Source organism: Taudactylus pleione, unplaced genomic scaffold (genome assembly GCF_031769625.1).
Source record: "Taudactylus pleione unplaced genomic scaffold, aTauple2 ptg000005l, whole genome shotgun sequence".
NCBI lineage: Eukaryota > Metazoa > Chordata > Amphibia > Anura > Myobatrachidae > Taudactylus > Taudactylus pleione.
The window spans coordinates 3362501-3382016 of NW_028284408.1; the positions used below are offsets into that span (position 1 = coordinate 3362501).

Here is a 19516-nt window from a genome sequence, read left to right on the forward strand (position 1 = left end):
TACATGTATCTATTTAATAAACAGCATCTTTACCTAGATATTTGCTTAAGATTCCAGATTAAACATAGTAAAGTGGAATTTGGTCTACTGTACATTATTTTTATATGTAATCCACACAAGAGAAATTATTAAAAGCACTGAATATACAGCCATGGCCAAAAGTTTTGAGAATGACACAAGTAGTGCTTTTCACAAAGTCTGCTGCTTCAGTTTTTATGATGGCAATTTGCATATACTCCAGAATGTCATGAAGAGTGAACAGATGAATTGCAATTAATTGCAAAGTCTCTCTTTGCCATGACAATGAACTTAGGCCCTCATTCAGAGCCGTTCGCTATTTGCGGTCGTTCGTTCAAAAACAAGGGGTGGCTATTCAAATGATCCGTTCGCACATTGCAGTCTGTTCACACCTCTAAGTCTGAACGAGCGAGCAAAACATACGCTCGTTTTTTTGCTAAAAACGCCCCTTGGCCGCTCGCACCATACGTCATGTCCGCTATTTATTAGATTAATCGAGTACATCGTACAGCGTATGAACTGCTCGCTATTCTTGTGGTTGGTTTTCTCAACCGCTATTTTGCGAGCAGTTCTGAGTTAAAAAAAAACAAGTGATGTGGTCAATGACGCTGCTGTATTAATTATGCACTCCCTTAAAACTCCCGTTTTGACCTTTAAGCACGCCTGCATTCGAATTCCACTCCCCCGTTTTCAAGCACCTTCCCCTGTTACCACCCACATACGCCTCATTCTGTCACTCAAAATAGCAGGCATTCGCTATATAGCGTACAAACGATTTTCAGTCGCACTGACTGGTTCACGCATGCGTACTAAAAACCGTACGCATGCGCAGTTGTGCGAACATAGCTCGGAACGAGCGTACTGCCGCTAGCGAGCGGCTCTGAATGAGGGCCTTAATCCCAAAAACAAAATTTCCACTGTATTTCAGCCCTGCCACAAAAGGACCAGCTGACATCAGGTCAGTGATTCTCCCGTTAACACAGATGAGTGTGTTGACGATGACAAGGCTGGAGATCACTCTGTCATGCTGATTGAGTTAAAATAACAGGCTGTAAGCTTTAAAAGGAGGGTGGAGCTTGAAATCTTTGTTCTTCCTCTGTTAACCATGGTTACCTGCCATGGAAATACGTGCCGTCAGCGTTGCTTTGCACAAAAAGGGCTTCACAGGCAAGGATATTGCGGCTCATAAGATTGCACCTAAAATCAACCATTTATCGGAACATCAAGAACTTCAAGGAGAGGGTTCAATAGTTGTGAACAATACTTCAGGGCGCCCAAGAACGTCCAGCAAGCGCCAGGACCGTCTCCTAAAGTTGATTCAGCTGCGGGATCGGGGCACCACCAGTGCAGTGCTTGCTCAAGAATGGCATTAGGCAGGTGTGAATGCAGCTTGGAGGATGGCCTGGTTTCAAGAAGGGTAACAAAGAAGCCACACCAGGAAAAAAAAAAAAAATCGGGGACAGACTGATATTCTGCAAAAAGTACAGGGATTGGACTGCTGATGACTGGGGTAAAGTTATTTTCTATGATGAATCCCCTTTCAGATTGTTTGGGGCATCTGGAAAAACGCTTGTCCGGAGAAGGAAAGGTGAGCGCTACCATCAGTTCTGTGTCATGCCAACAGTAAAGCATCCTGAGACCATTCATGTGTGGGGAAGTTTCTCAGCCAAGGAAGTGGGCTCACTCACAATTTTGCCTAAGAACACAGCCATGAATAAAGAATGATACCAAAACATCCTCCAAGAGCAACTTCTCCCAACGATCCAAGAACAGTTTATTGACGAACAATGCCTTTTCCAGCATGATGGCGCACCTTGCCATAAGGCAAAAGTGATAACTAAGTGGCTCAGGGAAAAAAACACAAAATTTTGGGTCCATGGCCAGGAAACTCCCCAGACCTTAATCCCATTAAGAACTTGTGGTCAATCCTCAAGAGGCGGGTGGACAAACAAAAACCCACAAATTCTGACAAACTCCAAGCATTGATTAGGCAAGAATGGGCGGCCATCAGTCAGTATGTGGCCCAGAAGTTGATTGCCAGCATGCCAGGGCGAATTGCAGAGGTCTTGAAAAAGAAGGATCAACACTGCAAATATTGACTCTCTGCATAAACTTAAATGTAAAAGTGTCTTTGACCAGTGTTCGCAAATATGCGCTATAGCGCATAATTTACCCACTAATGAGGATCAGGGACTCACTTTTTCAGAATGGGTGAGTCCTCGGGGACACGCTCCGCTGCCGGCCACTCCCCAGCTCCTGGTAACATGATTGATGTCTAACCCTGGCCCGGCTACAGGGTAGACATCAGAAAGGAGGTGGAGCCAGCCGTTAGGCGCCGCTTGATGCTGCAGCTCACTCAGCGTGCTTCTGAGTGGACTGCCCCAGCATGAAGACGACTGCGGGCTGCGAAAACTGCGCCCCTCCCCCCGGTGTGCAGAAGACTGCGGGTCGCTTCCCCTCCTCCAGCATGGAGAAAACTGCGGGCCGCCTCCCCTCCTTCCCCCTCGGCATGCAGAAGACAGCGGGCCGCCTCCCCTCCCCCGGCATGATGAAGACTTGGGCTGCCTCTTCTCCCCCCAGCGTGATGAAGACTCAGGTCCTCTCCTCCCTCTGCATTTAAAAGACTGTGGTCCGCCCCCCCTCCTCTGGTGTAAAGAAGACAGCGGCCCAGCCCCCAACTTAAGATGACACCTGGCACCCTAAAGCAGGTAGCACTGCGCGTGGGCTTAGTGTTGTGCTGTGGGGGGTGAAAGAAGGAAGGAAGGGTAACAGGTGTACCGCTGTCAGCTAGAAGTGAATGCAGACGCGAGGCCCCGCCCCCTCCCCTCAGTGACAGTTTCAGTCAATAGCCAGCCAGGCGCCTGCTGTGAATGGCCCCAGCACTCCCCGGCTTTCTGCCTCCCCTGCCTTCTCTTGTCCCTGACTAGCCCCCTGCAGCTCCTCTCCCCTCTAATACCCGGTGGCACCCAGCCCCTTCTCTTGTCCTGCCTACCCCCCTGCAGCTCCTCTCCCCTCTAATACCCGGTGGCACCCAGCAACCCTGACATCAGTTACTAGCCACGTTGGCATAGAGCGGGAATAGAAATGGAAAGGTATATTTCTTCTGTATTTGTACCTGGAAGTGACTTGGGTGAGGGCGGAAGTGCGGTTCCCTGCCCACACAGTTCACTAAAAAAGAAACTTGTCCCCTCGCTACGCTCAACACAAAATTATATTCCCCCTCTATGCCCACTTGGATGGTAGGGAATGACGTTGGACAGTAGCTGATGACGTCAGGGTACAGAAACTGAAGGGGATCTAGCTGTAACCGAATAGAAGCCTGTGGCAAGTGAAGCGAGTCCATGAGGGTACAAATCTCTACTATCGGTGGGACAACATATCAGCGCTGTGAGGGCCTGGAACTGCACTTCTGCCCTCACTCCACATCACGTCCAGGTCCTTAGGATGAAGGGGAAATAAAATTAACCCTTACTCCTGTCCCTGCCTACCCCTCCACCTCCAATACCCAGTGGCACCCAGACCCTTCTCACTTCCCTGCCTACTCCTCCTGTCCCTAGCGACCCTCTTCCTTCTCCTGTACGTGGCTCTCCTCCACATCCCAGCACCTTCTTCTGTCCCTGCCTACTCCTCCTGTCCCCGGTTCCCCTCACCAATAATCTGACTCCCCGAATCTTCCTGTTCCCATCTCCCCACCTCCTACTCCTGTTCCCGACTCCCCACCTCCTACTCCTGTTCCCGGATTTTCAAAAAATTATTCAGAAACTACAGTTTCTGCATAATTGTAAGAACAATCAAATGCAGAAGATTTCACAGAAATGGGGACTGCAGTCTGACATCTGTACAAAACTGAAGCTATTGGGGGTATCAGAGGGGCATTCTAGGGGTATGTGAGAAAGTGTGGTGGCATGTGGGGGGTCCGAGGGGCATATGGGGAGGTCTAAAGCATAAATTATGATGGGACTCAGAAATGGTCAGGTAGGACCCCATTTTTTTAAAGCGCCGGGTCCCTGGGACCCACATATTTTGCCGCTCAGCGCGATCACTGTTGACACTTGTGATGCTTGTAGTTTTACTTCAGTATACCATAGTAAAATCTGACAAAAAGGTCTAAAAACACTGAAGCAGCAAACTTTGTGAAAACCAATACTTGTGTCATTCTCAAAACTTTTGGCCATGGCTGTACACTGCTCAGAAATTCTCTGTATGTCAATAGAGCTGTGATGTTTAAGATTCATTTTTTTAATTGTAACGTTCTATATTAAATATCATATGATTGAGATTTATGAATAAACTGTATTTTTTATAGTTAACCATTCATACTGATTAATTTGTATTCAGCAGCACAATGGTGTAATGATTAGCATTGCAGCCTCACAGCACTGAGGTCTTCGGTTCAACTCCCGCCATGGCCATAACTATGTGGAGGCTGTATATTCTCCCTTTACTAGAACAGGTGTTCTCCGGGTACTCCGGTTTTCTCTCGTAATCCCAAAAAATATACAGATAGGTTAATTGTCTCCCAAGAAAACATTTACCCTAGTGTATGTGCATATGGTAGGGAACATCGACTGTAAGCTCCAATGTGGCAGGGACTCATGTGAAAGGCCAAACATTCTCTGTACAGTGCTGCGGAATTTGTGTGCTCTATATAAATAACTGGTAAATAACTGCGCTCATAATCGCTAAAACATTATCATTTGATAAATCTACTCTAAGAAATGATCTTAAACAGCTGATGGCTGAAAAATACATTGTATTGCTAGTACAAATAACACATACCACAGTCCTGTTTAGGTATACAAAATATAACTGTATATTTGTGATCATTATAAAAATTTGATTATTTGGGGGAAGTTTAGCATAACAAACAATCAAAAATGAGTACTGCAGCCAAGAAAATAAAAAAAGAACACTCACTGCATGCATGAAGCTGTATTATTTTTGAACTTTACACAACCTAATTAACTGTTCTTTTGGTCTTATGGAGAAGTATTTTAGTCGGATTCAATATATCGACATTCACAATGTCGATACTGACAAAGCAGCATTGCCAGAATGCTTTCAATAACCCACTATTGACATTCTATGTAAATCTAACCCCAACCCAAAGAGGAACCCTAGTTGTAACATCCTGTGTTGACCATATCGACATTATGCTGTAGACATTCTGAATGTTAACATGATGACTGCATACCCAAAAGAGTACTGTGCAACACATGCAGCTTTCTGCATCTGGGTAACGGAGGAGTTCCACATATTGATCAGTAATTTAGACCTATCATCTTTCGCTTTTTGTTTACAAATAGATCAAACAGCTTGTGATTGGTCCACAGACAGTGGGTAGTGCAGACTGCGCAAGATTTACTTAGAACTTTAGCAGTTTTCTTTTTATCCAGTTTATTTAGATCAAGTCAAAGAATAAAAAAATAAAGCTACAGTATTCTAATCTAAACAGAAAACCATATAAATAGCAAATAGCAAAAAAGAAAAACAAAAAATTGCCTTGGGACTTAGGGCCTAATTCAGATCCGCTCGGGTCGATGTTGGCCAAGTGCGCATGCGCACGATGGAGGCGGCTCCATCGTGCGCATGCGCGAGACTCGAATAACGACGGCCAAGCCGTCGTTATGGGTTTCACACCAAAGGGGGCGTGCTGTCGATGGTGAGTGACAGCACGCCCCCTTTGGTGGGTGTGCCGGGGGCGTGGCTGCCCAGACAGAGGCGTTCCATGGGAACGCCTACCGTCTGGGGCCAGCCCCAATGACATCACAAGTGATGTCAGTGGGAGTGCTTTTGGCTCTGATAGAGCCGAAAGCACTCCAGGCCTAGCAGCAACGAGACCCTACTGCAAGGGTCTCATTGCAAGCCCGATGGTCACGATGGTCTTGACCATCGCGACCATCATTTTGGCCGCTCGCTATAGCTGTGGGTGGTCACCCACAGCTATGTGAGCGGCCAGGAGGCCGCTCTTAAATTCAGAGGGATGGCCCTGATTCAGAGCGAGCGCTCTGTCAGAGCGTCCGGCTCTGAATCAGGGCCTTAGCCTCTTGTGGCTCTGAGTGGCTGGTTAGCTGCTGCGGATACTTAAGCTTCATTCTGTGTGTATTCACTGCAAGGGAAGACCAAGCGCACCTGATTTTACATCAAGGTGTTCAGGAGAAAGACACACGCCTCCATATAGATTTTCTACATTGCTGAGGTCTGGTGTGATAAATTTTCCTGTAGACAACAGCATTCCATATTGGATCCTCCAGTGGAACACTTCACAGTACACAGCCACAATACACAGCTCAACCATCCTGACTCGAGACAAACCGGCAAGGGATTTCTCAGCGCAAGCTTTCCAAGAAAGAAATGAAAATATCATAGCAAGGGACTGTCTGCCTCCAGCTGCACAGGGATTAAGACACTAGAGGGAAGGAGGGTGCACACAGTCTAAACTTCTGACTTCCGGTGCAAAATGTATTTATCCTTTGGCAAGTATGAATATTAACATTACTCTATCTAGACGCTACCATCTCGTCTCAATTACAGCAACCACGCTCTTCAGGTCTCCCCTCACCAACCTTTCTTCAACCTTTCTTTAACACAACTACTAGATTGATCTTTCTTTCACGTTCTGTTTCTTCCTCCACCTTCTGCCAACCCTAACACTGCCACGCTATCCACTAGAGAATCCTCACAGACTCCTTTATAGCGTTTACCCTCTCCTCTCCCAAACACATCTTCCTCTGAACTCTCATGTTCCCTCTGGTCGGCTGATGACTGCCATCCCTCCTCCCAATCCACGGTATGCTCTCCATAAGTCTCCAATGCTTCAAATGCTCCTTCAAAAATCACCCATTTACAAAAGATACTATTTGCTACAGGTAAAAACGTGTATTTTATGTTCATGAGGTATGAAGCGTGGTTGTGGTGGTTAGAGCCCTTGGAGCTCTAGAGCAAATGGGTTTTTCAAAAATAAAAGGTTTCAGGTTTTAAAATCGGAGATGAATCACATATGCATATGTAGCCTTGTAATAAGTACCTTAATGTTTGCAAGTGTCTTATAATAGGAATAGTGTTAGCCCATACTTTATCGTACTTACGCTCTTGCTGTCCGTGGTTGCCACAAAGTACATACAAAAATACTGAAAGCTGAAGTCCCTGATACTATATTTTTATGCAAGGCTTGCCCGCCAGCAATCAAGTAGCAATGCACCACCATAAAAAAAGTAAATGTTACTTGTAAAATTGAGCTGCCAGTTTTAAAGTAATTCAAGAACATTATATTGAACAATTCAGTACAATATAAAGTGTTCCTCTCTACATGAGCTGGTTCCACTGTACAAAATAATTTTTGAATCACTCTAAAACTCCAAAATTGAAGGACTCTTTTAGAAAAGAAATCAAGTAGAATGTGCAAACGTAATAGAAGCTTTCAGATTTTTGGATTTCCCTACGTGAACAGTGCTACTACACACTACTGTATTTGATTTATTATGAAACGCTGTATAAACATATCAAGCAAGGGCCTGGTTTTGTACGCTCGTCTGACGCTCTCCTAATTATGGAAGGTAGTACAATTGTCAGGAATACAGACAAACACTAAAGCACCAGCTGATAAACAAATAGAAACAGCTGCTAACACGCAGCACACACTGAAACCTCTCACTGCCAGTCAAGTCCGATTTACTTCACAAACTAAACTCTCTCAGAAGCATTAATAAAACACTGGCGTGCATCCTCCGTGAGCTGCGCTCAATGAGAAGAGATGGAGGGAGAACATAATCAGTTCGAGTGAAAGCTGCTACACTTGCAACACAGAAGAGGTCAAAAGCAGTGGCATGCAATTTTAACACAATCCATTTTATATGCTCCCTGGAGATATGACCTCATACAAATTGTCTCAATTTTATAGGAAAAAGGATAAAAAAAAAAAAAAAAAAATTGAAGATCCAGTTTCTTGCAAAGTAAAAAACACAGCCATGACAATAAGAATATGAACACAAGCAACTGAGAAAAAGCTGAAGTGCGTGTTACCTTCTCTATTTTTCCTCCGTTGATGTCGCTGGGGAGAATTTTCTTCCCAATATTTCTAAGGTCTGTCTGAAAAACAAAACCGGAAGAGAATATACACCAGTGTTTTGCTTTGGGAATAAGATGGCAGAAAGAGACAGTACAGTGTATATCTATATCAAACAACCCTCGTGGTGAATAGTGCAATCTCCCCCACTTCACAAAAAAGGTATGAAGCACTTATTATAAATGATCAGATGCTGCTATTGCTAGCAGCCTACAAAGAAAATATCACCAACTATTCATTTTGTCAGTTGCATTAGAAGGTTATATTATTATGGTTACTCTAGTGCAAAAGAGGTGGCTTACAGAACAATTGCAGACGGCTAAATCCTATTCATCATTTGCATTAGAAGTTTTGGAGTCAATTTTCTCCATGTAGGCTGAACAAAGAGGTTTAATGTTGAGCTTCAGACAGATGAGCAGAGATCGGCGCAACGGAATGCCAGTTGAAATACCGGCGTGCGGGATGCTGACGTTTAGAATGCTGGTGCCGGAATCCCGACGCCGGTATCCTGAGGGTACGTAATTGGCTTAGGAACTAGGGAGAGGGTTAGGGTTAGGCACTAGGAGGCGAGGGTTAGGATACTTAGCTGACAGGTATCGGTATCCTAACCCTGCTAGGATGCCGGCGTCGGGATTCTGACCGCCGGGATCCAAAGCGCAAGCATCCCGTACCCAACCCAGCAGAACACAGCAAGGAGGTTAATGTAGGTCAGCCACAGAAACTGAAAATGCAATAGATGAGGGGGAAGGGAATCCACTGAAATCTAGATAATAACCTTTAACTATAACTTTTTAATGGACAAGAAATAAAATACAGAACACTGTATTTATAATTTTGATAAAGTGATAGCCAAATGAAATAGCTGTATAGAATGAGCGCTATTAACACAAGTGGCACCTGAAAAATAGAAAAGTTAAAAACAAAGCAAGAGAAAAAAAGGTAAACAAGTTAATAATAATGCATATAAAATTGTTTATAGCTCTTTATTGATAAATTAGTGGAGACCGGATATGTAATATTGGTGTGAGTAGTGTAGACAACATATGAGTCCAGTGCTAACTTTCCTTACCTCTACCTACAATTGATAGCGCCGACTTGGTCCAGTTTGCTGGGTCCCGGCGGGAGTACACCTCACACTGATTTTCTCCCGTCAGCGCTACTCTGCAGCGTGACTGGCCTCAGTGGAGACCAATAGGAAGACGACTGCACTTAGCGGCATTGCTCGTACACCACATTGCCCACCTGCGGCTCGCCAGGCCAGACCAGTCACACTGCGAAGTAGGGCTGACAGGAGAAAATCAGCGTTAGGAGTACTCCACTCGGGACCCAGCAAACTGGACCAAGTCCCCGCTATCAATTGAAGATAGAGGTACACTACTTACACCAATATTACAAATCCGGTCTCCACTAATTTATCAAAAAAGAGCTATAAACAATTTTATATGCATTATTATTAACTTGTATACCTTTTTTTGTCTTGCTTTGTTTTTAACTTTTTTATTTTTAAGGTGCCACTTGTATTAATAGCACTCCTTCTATACAATCTTAAATACATTACATTATGGAGCTGCTTCACATCTCTTTTAGTGCGATTGTACTTAAACTCTCTCAAATGAAATAGCTCCTAACAGTGGCGTAACTAGGGTATTTGGAGCCCAGGGTAAATTTGAAAAGGGAACACTTCCCCCCCGATGTGCGCGTGTGGCAAAAAAATTGGGCGTGGTCACATAAAAATGGGGCGTGTCAACATGACACACCCCTTTATTTTCACGCTGAACATTCCTATCCATATGCACCTTAACCCCAGTAGTATCCCTTATACAGTACCCCCAGTATGCAGTTGTGGTTCCTCTTATGCAGGCCCATAGTAGTACCCCTTATACAGTATCCCCAGTAGTGGTCCCTCTTATACAGCCAACAATTAGTTCCCCTTACTCAGTACCCCCAGTAGTGGCCCCCCAAATGCAGTGTCCAATGTAGCGTTCCCCCTTATGCAGTGCCCCCAGTAGCAGTCCTCACAATGCAGTGCACCCAGTAGCGGTATCCCCTTATGCAGTGCCCTTTATATAGTGCCCCCAGTAGTAGTCCCCCCCTCATGAAGTGCCCTTTATATAGTGCCCCCAGCAGTAGTCCCCCCCATGCAATTTTCCCAGTAGTGGTCCCCCTTATGCAGGCACCCAGTAGTGATCCCCCCTATCCAGTACCCCTTCCTATTATTGCCCCCAGTAGTGGTCCCCCCAGTGCAGTGCCTCTAGTAGTAGGCCCCTTTTATAATGTCCCCAGTGGTAGTTCCCCTCCCCCCTCCAAGTAGTAGTCCCCAGTAGAGGTTCCCCCTTCCGATTAAGTGCCCCCAGTAGTAGCCCCCCCCCAGTAGAGGTCCTCCCAATAATGATGCCCCAGTAGTAGCCACCCCTCCCCCGTTGTGCCCCCACCCCCAGTAGAGGTGCCCCCAGTAGTACCCACCCCCCTCCCCCGTTGTGCCCCCAGTAGTGCAGACAGGTTTAAAAAATATATATATAAAAATATACTTACCTGAATCCACGCTGCTGCTGCTCCGGTCAGCGACACCGCTCCCGCCGCCACCCGCCAGTCCTCCCGGGCTGGCGCGCTCAGCATTATGGGAGAGACGTCACGATGGGTGTGTTATGCACAGCCTGAGCCCGCCTCCTAGCGCTATTGGGCAAGCGCTCAGGGGGAGGGAACGGGCTCAGCTGTGCAGCACAGGACCGGAGCTGGAAGCCTAGCGCCGGTCCTGTGTAAATGTGTAGCGCTGACCGCACTACACTGGCGGCTAACTAGGGCGGGCCGGACCTTGGCTGGCGATGCCACCCCGCGCCGCTGGTCCCACGGCGCCCAGGGCACGCACCCTGCCCGACCCCCCCTAGTTACGCCACTGGCTTCTAATTCTGAAGATTTTGCATAGCGAAATACCCATATTATGCTGAAATATCTCTATTTATCTTGTGTGATGACAAACACCAATCCATTTTCAACATTCTACAATGAGGCTTACTGTTTTGGGGTATATCAGGAGTGGCCAAAATGTCGATCACGATCAACCGTGGACACGCGACCGGTCGATTGTGGTGGACGTCCGTGACCAACCAGCAGCAGCCAATAAGTCAGGCAGATTCTTGTTGGCTGCTGAACACAGGGCACTTGGCCGGCCCTGTGGCACTGGGAGGCGCTGGGCTGGAGATGTGCTGTCCACTCTATTTGCTGGGCGCCGCTAAGATTTTGTTACCAGCAAGCACTTGGCAGCTCTTTCCCTGCAGTGGCAGCCGGAACTCGCTCCTGAGCACCGCCTTCCAGCTCTCGCAGTGGGTGAAGGGAGAGACGTCATGACATCTCTCCCATAGTGCTGAGCCAAGGAGCAGTAGGACGGCGGCGCAGGAGCGGATTCAGGTAAGTACAGTGTTTTGTGTGTGTGTTTCTACTACAGTGGGCACTACATAAGGGACACTGCATAAGGGGCACTACTATAGTGGGCACTGCATATGGGGCACTATTACTGGGGGCATTACATAAGGGGCACTACTACTGGGGGCATTACATAAGGGGAACTACAACTGTCGGAATTATGTGTATAAGGAGCACTACTGTGGGCATTGTGTTTAAGTGGCACTACTGTGTGTTGTAAAGTGAATAAGGAACACTACTATGCGGTGTAATGTGAATCAAGGGCACTATGTGTAGTATAATGTGAATAAAATTGTGCTACTGTGTGGTGTAATTAGATTGTGGATACTATGTGTGATTTCGGCAGGACAGGCCCCACGCCCTTCCTGCGAGGTCACGCCCCCTTTTTGCATGCCACGCTCCTTTTGGTCCCAGTAGATCACAAAAGGTTTCTAGCTTTATAAGTAGATCACAGAGTCCAAAAGTCTGGCCACCCCTAGTGTATATGAATCTTTAATATTCTGCAACTGTCAATTCCATCAGCATTCAATACAAGTATTCGCTACTGTAAAACGGCAACTATATAAACATTTTAAATATCCCATCAAGTATCATTAAATTAATCAGTTAAAGGAGCTCTATGGCATATATTTCATATTGTATACTTCAATATATATGAAAATACAGGTTGAGTCTCCCATATCCGAAATGCTCGGGACCAGGAGCATTTCGGATTTTGGATTATTCCGGTTTTCGGAATACCTGGGGGGGGGCCCGGCGGGTGGGTCCGGAAGGTGTTGCGGTGGTCCGGCGTGTGCTACAGATGTCCTGCGGGACTGTCGCGCAGGTGTTGCGGTGGTCCGGCAAGTGCTACAGGTGTCCGGCGGGTTTCGTGAGGGGTCCGGTGACTGAGGCGGAAGGGTCCGGCAGGTAAGGTGGAAGGGTCCGGCGGGGGCTGCGGCTGTCACGAGGGTCCGGAGGCTGCCGTTGGGGGTCCGGAGGGTGATGCGTGGGGGGGGCCTGGCGTGTGTACTGCGCGCGCACCCCCGAGAACGACAAAAGAGGTCTTTTGCCATTCGCACACGCTGGTCAATTTCTGCATATTGCTGAACGAATTTAGAATAGTCGTTCAGTGGATATGCAGTGAATGACCAACAGCAAACTACTTTTTTTTAATGAATATTCACTCCATTCATTAGAAATTTCCACTCCTTTGTCTCTCCAGCGACAATCCTTGGTCTTTAAAGATTCACAAAGTCTTTCATGTTTGTGAAAGATTTTTTGCATGAAAGACTTTTTGTTGGCAGGAAAAGTCTTTGGTCTTTCACAAAAAAAAGACTTCTAATGGAGAAGTAGATATTAAAGAGGGACATAAAATCATTGAGTATAAGTAGAGACATGAAAGAGAAAATTAAAAGTGAAAGTAATATGTGAATTTAGGAGGTAGTCTGAAAAATGCAGCAAGGGGACAGAATAATACCTAGTCCGCTTCCCAGATCTGAGACTGGGCCAAAATGCAAACCACCATAGGACAGGGCAAATGCAGAACTAGTGTTGAATAAATGTGGTAGTCTCAGTATGTTAATGTGTTAAAAAAAAAGCTATAAAAAAAAAAGCTCCTAAAAGCATATTCTTAAATATGAAAAATACATTTTTCTTTCAAAAGAAATTTACTTTAAAAATAAAAACTCCCCCCTCTTATTTTCGTACACTTCCGTTTCTTATTTTTTTTTAAAATGTCCAATAAAAATTAGCGGTGATAAAAACTTCAACACAATGACTTATGACAGGCACTATCTGTTGTATAGCTTTGTTTTTCTAGTTTGGGTTGGAAGTCACTAAAGCATAGAATTAAGCCAATTGCTCTGTTGAAGCACAAATCATTTGTACTAGCATGCAATAATTAACATAAGCAGCTGGCATCCAGCTTAGAATAATTCCAGCTCCATAGGAGATGAAGTATGATGGGACAAGGGTTATTAAGTACCATTACTTCTTTTATCTGTAAACCTGTATTTACATACTTTAAGGAAAAGAGGATTAATTGTCTTCAATAATCTTTTTCTGTTAGAAGAATATTTTTTTTTTGTACTGGAAAATATTTACTTCTAATAAAATTTAGATTGTATGAACATATTATAAATTCAATAGGTGCATACTAGTTAAATGGTTGACTATGATAGAACACAACATTATACATAGGGATTGTTAGTATTTGCTAAATCAGATAAACGTATGGTCAGCCCATATAACAAGTGCATATGTATGAACATTTATCAAACTGCTTGTTAAACAAAGTCTTCCATGTAACATATATATTTTAGATGAACTGAAATAAAAGGTCTAAAGCTGCATACACACTATGTGATGTATTGCCCAATCTTGCAATCCACGATGTTTCGCAACGACCATCAAATAAGTTTGTACCCCCCAATTCATTGTTTGATTAATTGTCCGGTTCCATGTTATCATCTGATGTGGTTCATTAACATTACCCTTGTAACAATATATTGTGGCATTGTACGGCAGGTAGTGCAGTGTGTACGCAGACACGATATACTGTTACATCATATCAGACCGTCGCTAGAGTGATATGTCGTTCAAGTGTGTACCCAAATTAGAGGAGTATTTATTACAGCAAAACTGGTAGACAGGGGACACTATTTGTAGAACTGTATTCACCTTTAGCACCGCCTTTTACTCAAAGATTGACACACTTGTCACTGGCAGGTGGTATCGGTTAAGACTGATAGACGTGTAAGAACTAGTAAGTAAAGGAGCTTGTAGCAGTCAGATAAACACAGTATACAAGCTGGAATCAGGGATTTCAGCAATACCGTTGTTAAAGTGGAGACAAACTATGCAATGTTGTCACTAAAGAACTCCAGAATTACATCTTGGAAAGTTGTAAAATCTTTTTCGGAATTTTATAACAGAGCTCTGCATTATATTTGCAGTCTTACTATAATGGAACTAGAATGTTTCCATTATTCGGATTTTGTGGTAAATGCCAGTAATTACTTTTTAGGACTATTACTTGCCTGCTATGGATGATTGGAGTGGTCGAACATTTAATATTCATTACATCACAGTCATCAGTGGCTAACAGGTGCTAGTCACTGACCACAGACCACGTCGGTCAGAGGGTGCTATTCTTATAATGATAATCAGGCCCCAATGTAAGACTACTACAGGGTCTTGGGGTGAGATTTCCTTCTGCATTAATGCTGGCAGCAAACTGCTCTCAGTCACATTAATACATTTAGATACACAGATCAATACTGTTCTGTGAATAGAATATAGTAATGTTTTAGATGTCAACATTAACCATCTAAACTAATTGGGCTTTAATAGTGGAACTAAGCCTAAATCCAAGTTGTCTCATATAAAATAGCTACTAACAACATTAAAACAAGATATAAGTAAACATTCCCATAAGTTAGGATTTATGAGAGTCTATTACATTTGCTGTGCAGTGTAGTGAAAGATATTGTTATCTGTTATCACACATTCTGCAAAATATGGCTAAAGGTGCCTATCCACTAGAAGACAGGCAAAACAATGCACGATTACAATTAAAAGACTGCGCGATAACGACATTGTAATTGTGCAGTCGTTTGTCAGTCTGTAATGTGCCTACACTGAATGAGCAGTCGTTCAGTGTAGGAACATCAATCATCCGCTAACATGCTCAACCTGACGTTATCGTCAGGTTGACCAGCATGTTTGCACGATGATAGAAATGTCTGTCAATGGAAGGCATCCTGCTGTGTGTGCACAAGATAACATAACAAATGTACTTTAATAAGCGCCTGTAAATGCCCCTGCTATATTTGTGAATGCTATTTGCACACTTATGTTACATTTTATGCCTCACATTTTTGGTTTACTGATCCTTTCATGAAAGCATGACAAAAGCTGATCATAAAAAAGTTGTTAAATTGTACTTACATTGAGAGCAACAAGGATAATAGCCCTTTTGTTCAATTTATCTGATGATTTTCTACAAGACTCAAATCCATCCTCAGAAAGATACCTGTAATAAAGACATATCAAAAATGTAATTACAAGCTGCACTTACATAACAGTGTGCTCCTGCACTGCACAGTGTCTCAGACATATGACAACCATTTCTGGGGTAACACGTTAAATGTATCAATTTTATTTTAAGTATGTGACATCACAATTTTCTTACATTAGGGTGACAAGAGCTTCATAATACTACTGTGCTATTGAGGACCCTGCTCCCTCCCCTCCCTAACTCACAGGTGGAAAGTATTCTTGTCCCCTGCTGCGGTTATCTGACTGACAATAACCGGAATTACTAGGAAAAAGGGTACATATGAAAGTATAAGAGATGATTACTATAATCATTTATTTATAATAGCGCCACAAGGTGGCCAAGCCCACTTCAAAACACATGGTCACACACTCACACAAGTGTTCTAGCTCCATCTACACCATTGGCTACAAAAAAAATCATTTGCATAATACAGATTTACAATGACAGACAATTTAGTTAAGGGATTTAAACCCTTTAAACATGATGTTTAATAAAGACTCTCCATTCTCGATAACTGTACTTTGCTGGTTTCAACGCCATATTCGCCATTCCTCATTAATAGAACATCGGTAGGTACAGGTTGAGTCTCCTAAATCCAAATATTCCGAAATACGGAATATTCCGAAATACGGAATTATTTTAGCATGACTGAGATAATGAAACCTTTGATTTTTGATGGTTCAGTGTATACAAACTTTGTCTAAGGCACAAATTATTAAATATATTGTATAAAATTATCCGCAGGCTGTGTGTATAAGGTGTTTATAACACATAAATGCATTCTGTGTGTATATTGGGGACCCATTCGCAAGATATTTCATTATATGTAATTATTCCAAAATACGGAATTTTCAGTTATCCAAAATACCCCTGGTCCCAAGCATTTTGGATATGTGAGACTCGACCTGTACCACCTCTATACACAAGAGTACATATGTCAGCATTCTGGTTGCTGTTATAACAACGCTAATAAGAAAATAAATCTCCTATGATCCCAAAGAAGAAATTGTTGCTGCTCATTAGTCTGGAAAGGATTAGAAGCCACCTCCAAACTATTTGACGTTCATAATTCTACAATGTGAAAGATTTACAAATGGCATACACTGAAGCTGGGTACGGATTAGACGATGTGTACCAAAGCACGATTTCATCAGCAAAGGGACCCGGCGGTGACATACTTGCCGATGCCGACAGCGACTGAGCGTCGGTGGGGAGGTAGTGGGGGCCATGCTGCATTTGACAGCACGGCATCGCTAGCCACATTCTCAGATCTTACTACATGTACAAAAGATCGGAAGAAGCGACGGACAACATGCAGGAGCGCGCGTGACATCATGCGCACACAATGGACGATATGAATGATTTGTCGGTCCGATGTGTCGTAATCGCCCAAATCGTTGAAGATATCGTCTAGTGTGTAGAGGCCTTGAGAACAGTTGCCTATGTTCACGTATTTGCAGGACTCTCTGTCAACAAAGTTTTGAAGTTCATATCTCTAGAATTAGAAAAAGACTGAACAAATGTTGCTTTCATGTAAGGGCAGCCAAGGGAAAATAAAATCATTGTACAGCTAAGATTTGCAACATTCCACCTGAATGAAACACGAGACTTTTGGAATGTTTGGGGTTGTTTTGCAGCCACAGGATTGAGACTAAAACACCCCAGGAATCTACAACAGTTAAAAAAAATAAACAACTACTGGGGGTAAATTTACTAACATGCAGGTATTTAGAAGTTGAGTTGTTGCCCACAGCAGCCAGATTCTAGCCATTATCTTCTAGAATGTGCTATATAAAGTAGAATCTGATTGGTTGCTATGGGCAACAACTCTACTCTAAAAACCATCAATTTAGTAAATATATTCCCAGGTGTTTGAAAATAGCAAAGTCCAGACCTCATCTCTCATTGTGATGCTTTGGCAGGACATTAGGAAAACTGGCCATAATTGAAAGCCTTCACACAAAAAAAACAAATATTAGTGTTGTAAGAAGGAGTAGGCCAAAACTCCTACATGTAACGTGAGAGACTGATAAACGCCTACAGAAATGTTTTACTCCAAGTTATTACTATAATGTGGCCATTCTTATTATCTTCTATTTACAGGGAAGCACAAGTCTGCAGCACTGTATCCTTGTGTAAAAAAACAAACCAAAAACATGCAGATGTGTCCACATACATCTAGCCTCCTTGCGCGTTAAATAGCCCTTCTAGTTGCGCCATGCCGTGCACCATGTAACAAAATGCTACATTACAGTGTCATTGACACTGACATAGCATTTCGCATTCAGATATAACTGCCTTGCAAATAAGACGCATTTGAAGGAAAAAAGTGGCACGAAAAGACGCTGAGCGCTACAGAGTCACACGACGCTTACATGTTGTGTGCAACGCGACTTGTAGTGTACGGAGGACAGATGTATGTGGACACATCTGTATGATAACTAAAAGTACAATTAAAAACAATTTAAAAAAAAATTACAATTAAAAGACCAATGACCGGTGTCAGACAGACTGGGGCACACAACAACGTGTTTCCCTGTAGGCCTCTATACCTCCCTCTTAAGGTGCGTACACACGGGACGACTTTCTCCCCGAACGAAAATCATCCCGTGTATCCCTGGCAGGGGTGTGCTCAGTGTTGTTAACAACACTGAACAAAATCAATAACTATTTCATTCAGTGCCGAGCTTCCTCCCTCATCCCCGAACATGTTCAACGTGACATTATCGCCAGGTTGGACAGGAGGTTCGGGCGATGACCAAAAACTACAAACTGCAAAAGGCAGGGCGCATTTGTGATTTTCGTTCATTGTTATATCTCAGATACTGAACGATTTTTTGAACGATTTAACGATAACGAAGTCGTTAAGGACAAATCGTTCAAAAAATCGTCCCGTGTGTCCGCACCTTTACCTTGCTGTGGGGACAGCAGCAGCTTCATCCATTTTGCCTGGCGCATGACTGTACAAGCTGGTGTAGTAGCCTTGTTTGCTATCACGGTTGTAATGCGATGCATAGGGGCAGATCTCCTTTGCCAATATGTCCAGTAGGACACATGATCAATACAGATATGTAAGTTACATGCTATTGGCCTTCTAAGTATGGGACAGATCCTGATTTAACAGATGGCAACTATTAAAGATTTTAACAAATGACAGAAGTGGCAAAGGACTAAGCCTTTGAAATGGGGAGGAAGAGGTGACTTTCGCAGCTACTATACTAGCTAGGCTGATGGGGTTACTGAGCTTTCTGCCCACAGGTCATTAAGGAAACAAATCCACACACACCACACTCTCCAGTCATTACTGAAAGGTTTTTGCTTACCCCTGATCGTCATAGCATGTAACCCCCCGAGAGTACTAGTATCCCAGATTAGGAACCACTGCTCTAAGAGATGGAGAGGCTCAATAATACATAACCAATAATCAAACAAAACAAGTGCAAATATCACCTTGTCTATTTAAATAATAAATAAAAATATAGTTCTAGATTCACAGTAGAAACCAAAAGAAAAAAGGGAATAGTTGCGTGACTAAATGCTGAAACTCAGTACAAAATGTACTAAATGTCAACACCTAGCAATGAAACAGCCACACTGTTCTATGATCACTCATCAGCGTGTTACAGAAATATAATTATATGTTTTACAACAATAAAAAAAGGGAAATATAACTTTGGTTTTAGGGCTTAATAAAATCTTCAGATGAGCAACAATCCAAGAGACTCTAAGCTAAATTATAGTTTACAGCTTCATTTTATAATAGGACTTTCATAATGTGGTTTCTTTAGTAACAGTACTTTAAGCTTCTGTGTCTGCTATTTCCACACATATTTTTCATTAACACTTCATGACAAAATGATTTCAAATGTAAGTTTATTAGGGTTTAGCTGTGACCAGGCACCATATCAGTAGAGCAGGAAATGCAACAGATTTGTGGCAAGCCTGGTCATAGACGTGGACAGCCAATTATG

General features: G+C 43.4%; 1 protein-coding gene across 1 annotated transcript in view; it reads right to left on the minus strand.

Moving 5' to 3' along the window:
• TDRD3 (tudor domain containing 3) overlaps positions 1 to 19516 on the minus strand; it is a 243208-nt gene that overhangs the window by 153761 nt on the left and 69931 nt on the right. Inside the window, exons 2-3 of the mRNA XM_088481163.1 lie at positions 15434 to 15518; positions 8041 to 8106 (exon numbers count right to left, since the gene is read on the minus strand). Of these exons, the coding sequence (XP_088337289.1) occupies positions 8041 to 8106; positions 15434 to 15518 (151 nt within the window). The remainder of the gene's footprint in view (positions 1 to 8040; positions 8107 to 15433; positions 15519 to 19516) is intronic.